Source organism: Myotis nattereri (assembly GCF_964212035.1).
Source record: "Myotis nattereri genome assembly, chromosome: 2".
In the NCBI taxonomy this organism is placed as follows: domain Eukaryota; kingdom Metazoa; phylum Chordata; class Mammalia; order Chiroptera; family Vespertilionidae; genus Myotis; species Myotis nattereri.
The window spans coordinates 126852318-126864597 of NC_138076.1; the positions used below are offsets into that span (position 1 = coordinate 126852318).

Sequence of the window (12280 nt, forward strand, 5' to 3'; positions counted from 1 at the left end):
AATTCCCAGTCTTTCTGCTGTTAGGGTCAGTTTGCATGTTACCCTTTTACTATATAGGATAGAGGCCTGGAGTACGGGTGGGGTCCGGCTGGTTTGCCCTGAAGGATGTCCTGGATCAGGGTGGGGGTCCTGTTTGGTGCCTGGCCAGCCTGGGTGAGGGGCTGATGGCTGTTTGCAGCTGGTCACACCCCCTTCAGGGTAGGGATCCCCACTGGGGTGCCTGGCCAGCCTGGGTGAGGGGATGAGGGCCGTTTTCAGGCTGGCGTGTGACGGAAGCTCCCAACCTCTCCTTTTCTTCTTTTATTTTTTTATTCTGGGATTTATTTACCTTCTATAGCTGACACTGGAGCTGAGAGCCTGCTCCAGCTCTGAGGCCTCTGCTGTTGAAAGCAGGTATCTGAGGTTTGTTTAGCTTCTATAATTGCAACATTGTTGCTTAAAGTGCAGCTCAGAGCCTGGCCGCGCAAGCGGGAAACCTTGGATTCCTTCATCACTGGAGCAAGCAAGCCTCCTGTTCGCTTCAGCTGCGTGGCTGCTGGCCGCCATTTTGGTTGGCAGTTAATTTGCATATCCCCCTGATTAGCCAATAGGAAGCGTGTCGGAGGTACGGTTAATTAGCCTATTTGTCTTTTATTAGATAGGATTGTTACTACAGCTTTTTTTTCGTTTCCATTTGCCTGAAAGATATTTTTCCATCCCTCCACTTTCAGTCTGTGTGAGTGTCTTGTTCTGCGGTGGGTCTCTTATAGACAGCATATATATGGGTCATGTTTTCTTATCCATTCAGCCACTACATGCCTTTTGATTGGAGCATTTGGGCCATGACGTTTAAAGTTACTATTGATAGCTACTTGTTTTTAGCCATTTTTATTTTTTGTGCCTGTGTTTCTTTTTCTTTTTTACAGTAGTCCCTTTAGCATTTCTTGCATTGCTGGCTTGGTGGTGATAAACACCCTTAGCCTTTTTTTTTGTCTGTGAAGTTCCTGATTTTCCCTTCAATTTTGATAAAACCCCACTGTGGGAGGTGCTGTTAGGATATCCTATCTAATAAAAGAGAAACATGGTAATTAGCCGTACCTCCACTACCCTTCCCATTGGCTAATCAGGGCAATATGCAAATTAACTGCCAGCCAAGATGGCGTCCAGCAGCCAGGCAGCTTGAAGCGAACATGAGGCTTGTTTGCTTCAGTGACGGAGGACTCCAATGTTCCCTGCCTGCCTTGCCGGCCTCTGAGCTTGCAGTTTGAAACATTGTTACAAATATAGAAGCTAAACAAAACCCCGGAAACCTGCTTTCAGTGAGCCAGGTTTCAGCTAGCAGGACCGCAACATTGTTTCAATTATAGAACAAACACAGATCCCTGCTTTCAGCCAGCCGGGATCTCAAAGCTGGAGTGAGCAGGACCGCAACAGTGTTACAATTATAGAACCCAAACAAACCAGATACCTCCTTTCAGCAGCCGAGGCCTAAGAGCTAGAGCCAAGCCTCAGAGCTAAAGCTGGCCCAGAATAAAAAGGAAAAGAAAAAAAGGAGCAGTTGGGAGCTTCAGTCACCTGCCAGCCTGAAAAAAGTCCTCAGCCCCTCAGCCAGACTGGCCAGGCACCCCAGTGGGGACCCCCTCTCTGAAGGGTGTGTGACCAGCTGCAAACAGCCATCAGCCCCTCACCGAGGCTGGCCAGGCACCCAAGTGGAACCCCCACCCTGATCCGGGACACCCTTCAGGGCAAACCAGCTGGCCCCACCCGTGCACCAGGCCTCTATCCTATATAGTAAAAGGGTAATATGCCTCCCAGCACCGGGATCAGCGGAGCCGCCAGGCCTCCCGGCACCGGGATCAGTGTGACAGGGGCCAGTGCCCAAACCCCCTGATCGCCCTGCAGCTCTGTGTGTGACAGGGCCGGGGCCACAACCTCCCTATCCGCCCTGCTCTGTTCGTGACAGGGGAAGGTGCCCCAACCCCCTGATCAGCCCTTCTCTGTGCCTGATAGGAGGGAGCTCTCCAACCCCCTGATCGCCCTGCGGCTCTGTGTGTGACAGGGTGCGGCGCCCCAACCCCCTGATCGGCCCTGCTCTGTGTGTGACAGGGTGCGGCGCCCCAAACCCCCCCGCCCCTCCCATGGGCCCTGCTCTGTGTGTGATGTGGTAGAGCCATAACCTCCCCATTGGCCCTGCCCTGAGTGTGAGAGTGGCGGCACCCCAAACCCCTGATCGGCCCTGCTCTGTGGGTGATAGAGGGCGGCGCCCCAATCGCCCCCCACGGGCCCTGCTCTGTGTGTGACTGGGTAGAGCCATAACCTCCCCATCTGCCCTGCCCTGAGTGTGACAGGGTGCGGCGTCCCAACCCCCTGATCCGCCCTGCTCTTTGTGTGTCGGGGCGGTGCCCCAACTACCCTATCAGCCCTACTCTGTGAGTGACAGGGGGGAGCTCCTCAATCCCCTGATCGGCCCTGTTCTGTGCGTGACAGGGGGTGGCGCCGCAACCTCCCCATCCACCCTGCCTTGAGTGTGACGGGGGGGTGCCCTAACCCCCCAATCGGCCCTACCCTGAGCGTGACTGAGCGTGGCATCGCAACCTCCCGATCCGCCCTGCTCTGTGCATGACAGGGGGCGGCGCCCCAACTCCCCAATCAGCCCTGCTCTGAGCCCGACCAGGGCCTGCACTTAGGGATTGGGCCTGCCCTCTGCCACCCGGGAGCAGGCCTAAGCCAGCAGGTCGTTATCTCCTGAGGGGTCCCAGACTGCGACAAGGCACAGGCCGGGCTGAGGGACCTCTCCTCCCGTTGAGTGCACACGTTTTTGTGCACTGGGCCTCTAGTATATATATAAATAACTAGAAGCTGGGTGCACGAATTCGTGCACATTGAAAGGATATTAATTAGAATAAATATTTTGAGGTGGGGAGGGACCACTGGAGATTGGCTCCAGGATATGTCCAGCCCATCTCGCTCAGGTCCAATTGGCCAGATCCCAGCAGCAAACTAACCTACTGGTTGGAGCATCTGCCCCCTAGTGGTCAGTGCGTATCATAGGACTGGTAGAACAGTCAAATGAATGGTCGGACACTTAGCATATTAGGTTTGTGAAAGATTAATAAATTTTAAAGGACAGAATTATTTGATTAAAATATTTATTTTAATTATTTATAGTAAGAATACACTGTCATTATTTTTCACTTTCCCATAAAACAGACATTTAGTTGTTTCATAATCCTGAGTCAGTGCTTTTGGGGATTACTGAGGTGATTTATATTCCTTTTCTTAGCACTGTGCATAACTTGTAGGTGGTGATCACTGTTTATGTTTTGTCTGATTCTGCAGCTCACCTTGTGTCAAAAGACTCTTTGCAGCATTAAACACACTAACAGTAATGTACTGAAGGCCATCTTTTTGAAGACTGTGATTCTCCCCAGCTACTTAACAAGTTTCAAGTGGCGTTCCCCCTGATTTTAGGTTAGGATATGGATTTTGCATCAGGATCCACCCTTGAAGTTTAAGCCAGTAACTTTAGGAAACATCTGACTCCAGAAGTATACCTAAATTGGAAAGGTCAGTACTTCTAGTTATGTTAATACTTCAAGCTGTGACCTTAATGGTCACAGAAACTTGGGTGGATGTGAAGAAAATTTGTTAAGATATTATTCAAGTTTATTTTTGAACAGTTGAAAATCTGAAAGTCAGGTTTATTATAGAAATGATTAGAAGAAGAATGTGATAAAAAATATAACACTGAATGAGTTCACTGGTTATTAATTAAGTTTATTTCTCTGTGTAGGTATAATTTGGCCTCCCAAGATTCTGTCTTTGCAAGAAGGAAGTGTAAAATAATCTTGAAAAAAAAAAACAAAAAAACGAAGACAATAAGGAAGCCAGTACTTATTACATGGTTGTCAGCTTACCTACCAATATGAACACTCTTCCCACCATTTTTCCTCCTGGTGGAGACAGTGGGCTGACAGATTCTGACCGTGCGTTACAAAATATGTTAATTGAAGAAAGAGTACGATGTGAACAACATAAAACTAATTATCAGACTCTGAAAACTGAACACAACAGGTAAAACACTTAAATTTGGAGATGAGGGCCTTGCATTGAAAAAAAAATATTTTTCGAATGTTTGCTCTGGAACATACAGTATAATTTTAGCTTTTTACAGTATATGCATTTAAAACTTCAATACAGTAAAATTTTTGCTTTAAAATTTCTTTATGCAAAACTAAGTATGGTATCAAGTTGTGTTATGAATTTGTAAAAGTCTTGTTTTGAAAGTAGCTAAGACATATATAATTAAATGTATCTGTGTGGCTAAATTGTTTTTTCCCCTCAAAGTAAAATTGCTTTCAGAAACTACTGCATTAATAATTAAATGAAACTCTATAAAGAAAACGATATTTGCAGTATTGTTTTTTTAAATCCTCACCTGAGGATAATTTTTTCTCCTGATTTTTTTTTTTAGAGAGAATGGAGGGGAGGGAGGATGGGGGGTAGAGAGAGAGGGAGAAACATCGATGTGAGGGATACACATTAACTGGTTGCCCCCCATTCACACTCTGACCAGGGCTAGGCATGGAGCCTGCAACCCAGGTACGTGCCCTTGACTGGGAATTGAACCTGAGACACTTTCCTGTAGGCCGATACTGTAACCATGGAGCAACCCAGCCAGGGCGATATTACAGTTTTAATAGCATATACGATATTGGTCTTCTGTAGTTTTGATTGATTTGACATAAAAAGTCATGCAGTTAGAGAGAAACCAAGATGGTGGCATAGGTAAACACCGGAAATTGCTGCCTCGTACAACCACCTCAAAAATACAACTAAAAGACAAAACGGACATCATACAGAACCACAGGAAGGCTGGGTGAGTGGAAATTTTACAACTAGAAGGTAAGAGAAAAGCACACTGAGACTCAGAGGAGGTGCGGAAGTAAAGTGCAGAGGTACGGAGGCGCACGTGGAAAGTGCTGGCAACTGAGGACACGGTTGTCTTTTTCAGTCAGGAGGGAGTCACAAGCTCCCGACTGCTCTGGACTCCAGTTCCTGGCGAGTCTCTGGGGACCCAGACTCATACCGGGAGAAACTGGACTCTCTGGCATTGGTCAGAACTCAAGGGCAGCTATCGCTCAGAGGTGCTTGCAGCCATTACCAGGTCACTGAGACGCGGGGCCTTTTAGGGCAGGACTGAGGAGCAGCCATAGCTGCTTGCTCTGCCCTGTTGATCCCCTGAGAACCCGCCCCACCGAAGCTGTGCGCAGAGGCTTTGACATATGAATGCCCTGGCCCTTTGCAATCTGAAAACTGCCTAACAATCTCCAGCTGGGTCAGAGAAACCCAGAACTTACAAAAGAAGGCCCAAGGCCCCACAGCAGCTTGCATTGCTTCATAGCTGGGCCTCATCTGGGCACCTCCAAACCCCCAAACAAAGAAGAGGAATCTGCAGATCTCTCCATAGCTCCTGCTGGGTAGCCTCAGGCAGAGGCTAAATTAGCACCTCCGTAGAAATCCATGAGCTAGTGTACCCAGTGGTCAGTGTGGGACCATCCAGATTACAACTCCTCAGATCCATACGGGACACACTCACGGGGCAGACTCAGTGAGCACCAAAGCCCTACTGAAGCAAGTCTTGCCCCAGAAGAGTGTCTCCAGCTCAGAAGTTCTCCCACTGCAGACACAGCTGATTCTCACAGCCAATTGGCCTGGAGATTAATTCCTCCCAGTGATACCTACAACAATCAAGGCTTAACTACAACAAGACTGTGCACAAAGCCCACAAAGGGGTGCGCCAAGAGTGTCCACCTCAGGTAGTTGGGGAGGCTGAGCTACTGGGCCCTATGGGACACCTAGCACAGAAAGCCACTCTATCGACACAGGGAAGCATAAAAAATGTGGAGACATAGAAACATGTCACAAATGACAGAAATGGAGGAAAGCAAACTACAGGATATAGAATTTAAAACCACACTTATAAGGTTTTTCAAGAATTTTCTAGAAACTGTTGATAAATTTAGTGAGACCCTCAAGAAATCTAGTGAGACCCTCAAGGATATGAAAAAGGAATAACTAGAAATTAAGCATACACTGACTGAAATAAAGAATATTATACAGAGTTCCAACAGCAGAGTAGAGCAGTGATGGTGACCCTTTTGAGCTCGGCGTTTCAGCATTTTGAAAAACCCTAGCTTAACTCTGGTGCCATGTCACATATAAAAATTTTTTGATATTTGCAACCATAGTAATACAAAGATTTATATTTTTGATATTTATTTTATATATTTAAATGCCATTTAACAAAAAAAAATTAAAACAATGAGTTCGCTTGTCATCTCTGACACGCGTGTCATAGGTTCGCCATCACTGGACTAGAGGATCACAAGAATCAAGTCAAAGATTTGAAATACGAAGAGACAAAAAACATCTAACCGGAAAAACAAAAAGAAAAAAGAATCCAGAAATATGAAGATAGTGTAAGGAGCCTCTGGGACAACTTCAAGCGAACCAACATCGAATTATAGGGGTGCCAGAAGAAGAGAGAGAGCAAGATATTGAAAACCTATTTGAAGAAATAATGACAGAAACCTTCTGCTACATGGTGAAAGAAATTGATTTACAAGTCCAGGAAGCACAGAGAACCCCAAACAAAAGGAATCCAAAGAGGACCACACCAAGACACATCATAATTAAAATGCCAAGAGCAAAAGACAAAGAGAGAATCTTAAAGGCAGCAAGAGAAAGAAAGACAGTCAGTTACTTACAAGGGAGTACCCATATGACTGTCACCTGATTTCTCAACAGTAACTATGCAGGCCAGAAGGGAGTGGCAAGAAATGTTCAAAGTGATGAATAGCAAGAACCTACAACCAAGATTACTTTATGCAGCAAAGTTATCATTCAGAATTGAAGGTCAGATAAAGAGCTTCACAGACAAGAAAAAGCTAAAGGAGTTCATCACCACCAAACCAGTATTATATGCAATGCTGGAAGATATCCTTTAAGAAGAGGAAGAAGATGAAAAAGATAAAGATACAAATGATGAACAACAAATACACATCTATCAACAAGTGAATCTAAAAATCAAGTGAATAAATAATCTGATGAACAGAATAAACTGGTGAATGTAATAGAATCAGGGGCATAGAAAGGGAATGATGGACTGACTTCTCGAGGGGTAAAGGGGTGTGGGGGTGCAGGAAGACACTGAACAAAAATCGTACACCTATGGATGAGGACAGTGGGGGGAGGGTAAGGGCACAGGGTAGGGTGGGAACCGGGTGGAGGGGAGCTATGGGGGGAAAAAAGGGGAATAACTGTAGTAATCTGAACAATAAAGATTTAATAATAAAAAAAGTAATGCAGTTAGAAAACAAAGGATACACTTAAAATTGAATTTTTTTTTTTTTTAAATCAGGTTGCAAGATGAGTACACAAAGTCACAAAATGAACTCAAGCGCCTGTTAAATGAAAAGCAAACTAACCAGGAAAAATTCCAGCTACTGTTTGAAGAACTAAGAGGGGAATTATTAGAGAAAACTAAAGACTTAGAAGAAATAAAGCTACAGGTAACAAAATGTATTTGAGTTAATACAAAAATTGTCAGATGTTTTGTGGAAGTAGTTTGGTGGTATAATTTAATTTTCTTTCTTATAGTCTAAATTTTTGCTACCGTGTAGGCTTTAGCCATGAAACTCTTATTTATGTAAATTTGTATTCTCTTACCTATTCTGATTTAAATAATATTTCACTATCAAAATAATTTAGGAAAAGACCAGTTTGAATTGATAAAAATCCAGAATTAAATTTCTTTTAAAGAAAGATTTTACTAATTCTTCTTCTTTTTTAAAAAATATGGTTTTATTGCTCTGGCCTGTGTGGTTCAGTTGGTTGGGTTGGCTGCCTCCTGCAAACCTCCTACTTGGGATCAAGCCCACAACACAGGCATGTGCCCTGATCGGTAATCAAACAAGCCGAAGCTACTAATTTTTTTAAAAAAATTGATTTCAGAGATGTAGGGAGAAGGAGAGAAAGATAGAAACACCAAAGATGAGAGGGAATAATTGATTGGCTGCCTCCTGCACCCCCCTCCCCACTGAGGATCGAGCCTGAAACCTGGGCATGTGCCCTGGCTGGGAATTGAACTGTGACCTCCTGGTTCATAGGTTGACACTCAACCACTGAGCCACCATAGCTGGGCGACTACTAATTTTCTTTTAAGTATTGTAACTGAAACTAAACTAGTTACAATAGTGTTTTTGTTTAAAGTTTTTTAAAAGACCCTGTAAAAACAATATGTACACATAATTTATGTGCATAATGTAAGGTAAATGTAGTCTCTAAAGCAAAAGCTAGTTGGTACTAGAGTACTGACTACAGTTTCTTTAGTTCCTTTTTTGCACTGTTTTTCATTTGCCTAGAAAGTAAAGCAAAGGCAAACTTCAGCACCAATCAAACATACTATATATTTCAAATCAGTAGGCATTACTAGTGGTATTTTCCTACATTCATTTAATCTCTGATAGGACCAGCTGTGCATTTCTGCTTATCTAGTGCTTGGTACAAATAATAGGTACTATTAATCTTGGAGTCATCAGTTGATAAAGTAAAAAGCCATCTTTCAGCCCTAACCGGTTTGGCTCAGTGGATAGAGCGTCGGCCTGCAGACTCAAGGGTCCCAGGTTCGATTCCAGTCAAGGGCATGTACCTTGGTTGCGGGCACATACCCAGTAGGGAGTGTGCAGGAGGCAGCTGATCGATGTTTCTCTCTCATCGATGTTTCTAATTCTCTATCCCTCTCCCTTCCTCTCTGGAAAAAATCAATAAAATATATTTAAAAAATGTTTTTAAAAAAAGCCATCTTTCATGTCATCTAGTATGGCATCTCACCTAATTAATGGATTCCTTTGACAGTAGTGTTGGGAATTTGTCATTCAGTGTCTTCTTGAAATCTTCCATTGTTGGGAACAACAAACCATTAAGCTTGGGATGAAATCTTCAGTGTGCTTACTGGTTCATTCCTGGGCATATTTAGGATGTTTAAACAAAAATAAAAATAAAAACCTCAGAGGAAAATGTAATTTAAGCCATTAGAATTGGTGGCTTGCCTTGTGTTGCAAAAAAATCATAGGCCTATCTGAATGGAATCTGTGAGCACTGAATTCAAGATATTGAAAGTATTCTTCAGGCATTGCAAGTGTAAATTACTCTGTTTCTTAAGAGTAACACCTGTTCATGCTTCTTTTTACCAAGCACATGCAAACAGTAAACTTCAGAAGCCTGGAGTAGCTATATTAATACTAGATAAAATAGATTTCAAGACAGAGATTATCACTAAAGGTAAAAAGAACATTTTAATAACAAAAAGGGTCAGTTTGCCAGGAAGATGATGACCTTCAACAAATAGCTTTGTTCCTATGCCTTAGTTTTCTCATGTGTTAAAGAGGATAAAAGTTGTTACCTAACAGGGATTGTTGTGAGGATTAGTGAGATCACTTTTGTCTCATTACTACACAGTAGGTACACATACTGTGGTCATTTTATTCTGTTTGAATACAGATTTCATGAGGGCAGGAACCTTTTCATGGTGTTTCCAGTGCTCAAGGCAGTGCCTAGAAAATACTTGTTTAATGAATCACCTACATAAACAATAAATGAATGTTTCAGAATTGTTCTGTTCATATGTAATGTTGAACTTCTTGTTTTATATGTACCTGGAGTCTCAGCTTTTTAGAGTTGATAATTACCTAATTCCTTTCATATCTGGTATGAGTTGTCCCCAAAAAAGATATGTTGAAGTTCTAACTCCCATTACCTCAGAATGTGACCTTATTTTGGAAATAGGGTCTTTACAGACAGTTAAGATGAGGCCATACTGAAGTATGGTGTCCTTATACGAAGAGGAGAAGAGACAGACAGATAGATACATGGGCGGGGGGACAGGAACACGGGAAGAATGTCCTATGATGACAGAAGCAGAGATTGAAGTGCTATAGCAGCCAAGGATCGCGAGCACACCACCAGACGCTTGGACAGGGCAAGGAGGGATTCACCCTACAGTTTTCAGAGGGAACGTGGCCTGCTGACACCTTTGGACTTCTAGCCTCCAGACTGTGAAACAGCACATTTCTGTTGTTCAAACCAATTTATTTGTTCTATGTTGTTATCTCAGCCCTAGGAAACTAATATACTGTCCAGAGCACAATTGGAACACCTGTGACATACAGGTCTTCATTCTCTGCTCCAGTGCTTTCAGTGCTAGAGAACCAAGTGAACTTTTAAAGCAGTGGTTCTCAACCTTCCTAATGCCGCGACCCTTTAATACAGTTCCTCATGTTGTGGTGACCCCCAACCATAAAATTATTTTCGTTGCTACTTCATAACTGTAATTTTGCTACTGTTATGAATCGTAATGTAAATATCTGATATGCAGGATGTATTTTCATTGTTACAAATTGAACATAATTAAAGCATAGTGATTACTCACAAAAACAATATGTAATTATATATGTGTTTTCCGGTGGTCTTAGGTGACCCCTGTGAAAGGGTCGTTCGACCCCCAAAGGGGTCGCGACCCACAGGTTGAGAACCGCTGTTTTAAAGGAACCCAGCTCCATTTATCAGTTGGAGTATGTTAAGCATTTTCTCTCTCATATTGCAATGAAATCACCCTCCCTATAGTCTCCCCGATGGTCCTTATATTGTTCCTTGGATCTACACAAAATAACTTTGGACATTTCTCCACGTGATAACTTCCCAAATGTTTGCTGAAAAATATAATTTATCTAGTAAAGTTCCTATTTTTTAAGATATACATACCTGGCTTTTATGTGACATTTGTCTGGCAAAAATAAGCTAAAGAAACATTATGCATCATCTATACTTATATTGAAGCAATTTAGCTCTTTGCTTTAATGGATGTTTGTAATTTGTACAAATTCTGAGTTGAGTAAAGTTCACTAAACTCGAGTAAGATCCGCAAGAAATATTTCGAAGGTTTATGAAAGATGATTATTTTAAAAATACACATGTATTATCTTGTCTACCTGCAAAGTGCCTTTTCTGAGTTGCTTTAATATCTCTTTGGCTTTTAAAGAAAAACGATATAAAAATATTCATTTAAAGAATATTTCTGGGTTACATGTAGTTGTAGTGAATGAGAGTAATAATAGTTCTTGGCTCATAGGATGACTGTAAAGATGAAACGAGAAACTCATAGAAAATGTTAGTATAGTGCTTTGATGTAGAAATGGTTAGATCATTTAGCTATTATATTGTTATTATGTATCATGTTAGCAAAAGTTTTTTTAAAAAAGATGGGAGTAATTTGGTATATGGCAGATAAAATTGTTGAAAAATTACATATGGCATAATAGAGACTAGATAAAAACGGTTTTCAAGACACTGGACATTATAAAGTGACAAAGACCCCTGAAAGACAAAAATCAAAGAAGGTGAATTTTGCAAATGCTTCCAAGTCATGGCACAGAAGGAATACCCAGGCAAAGTCTGATAGACTCCCTGAGGAGATGGAATTGATTTGAATTGATTAAAATTCTTGATTTTAATATTTGTTTTTTCATATTCAGAGAGTAGTGTGGCTAGTGACAGGATGGTAGCAGAGAGGAGGGTGGCACAGAAAGAAAGTTAATAAAGATCTTCAGAAGAACCAGCTCAGCTCATTCAGTAGAAGAATGATCAGCACATGCATGTAAGGGAAACATCTAAGGCCTGGAAAAGAGCCACCTGAAAGGATTAGAGGCATGACTGTATGGAGTTCATACAGAGCTATGCATATTTCCTTTCCTCAAAGCCAGGCTAAAGAACTTCATTTCACAGAGAAATTAGTGCAGTACTCAGAAGGGTCTCAGCAGTAGGAAGTAATTAGCACTACATCAAACATTAATTTGCTCACACTTAATTCTTAAGAGCAAGACCCAGAAAGATGAGACTGTTTCCAAGTAATTGTCTACCAGAACAAAGCTTAAGAATATCAGAATACAAATATATCTACACGAAGCAAAGTAAAATTTACAATGTCTAGCATCAAACAGAAATTTGCCAGGCATGGAATAAACAGGAGAATACTACCCACAATAAATAGGAAAAGAAAGTCAGTGAGTCAGAACCAAACCTGATGTGGTACAAATATTAGAATTAACAAAGACATTAAAATAGTTATTATAATTGAATTCCATATGTTCAAAAGTTAGATTAAAGATTGACCATATTAAGTAGAGATAAGGAAGATATGAAAAGACTAAAAGATGAAAAGACCAAATAATAAAATACAAAT

The 12280-nt window shown here is 42.0% G+C and overlaps 1 protein-coding gene across 5 annotated transcripts in view; it reads left to right on the top strand.

Moving 5' to 3' along the window:
* The window catches only part of CEP83 (centrosomal protein 83), a 155049-nt gene that overhangs the window by 41984 nt on the left and 100785 nt on the right, over nucleotides 1-12280 (top strand). For 4 of the 5 annotated variants that reach the window (XM_081083733.1, XM_081083730.1, XM_081083734.1 and 1 more), the window contains exons 2-4: nucleotides 3319-3546; nucleotides 3773-4053; nucleotides 7403-7553. In XM_081083733.1, the coding sequence (XP_080939859.1) occupies nucleotides 3881-4053; nucleotides 7403-7553 (324 nt within the window). In that variant the 5' untranslated portion in view covers nucleotides 3319-3546; nucleotides 3773-3880. The remainder of the gene's footprint in view (nucleotides 1-3318; nucleotides 3547-3772; nucleotides 4054-7402; nucleotides 7554-12280) is intronic. The other variant, XM_081083732.1, reaches the window with a different exon arrangement.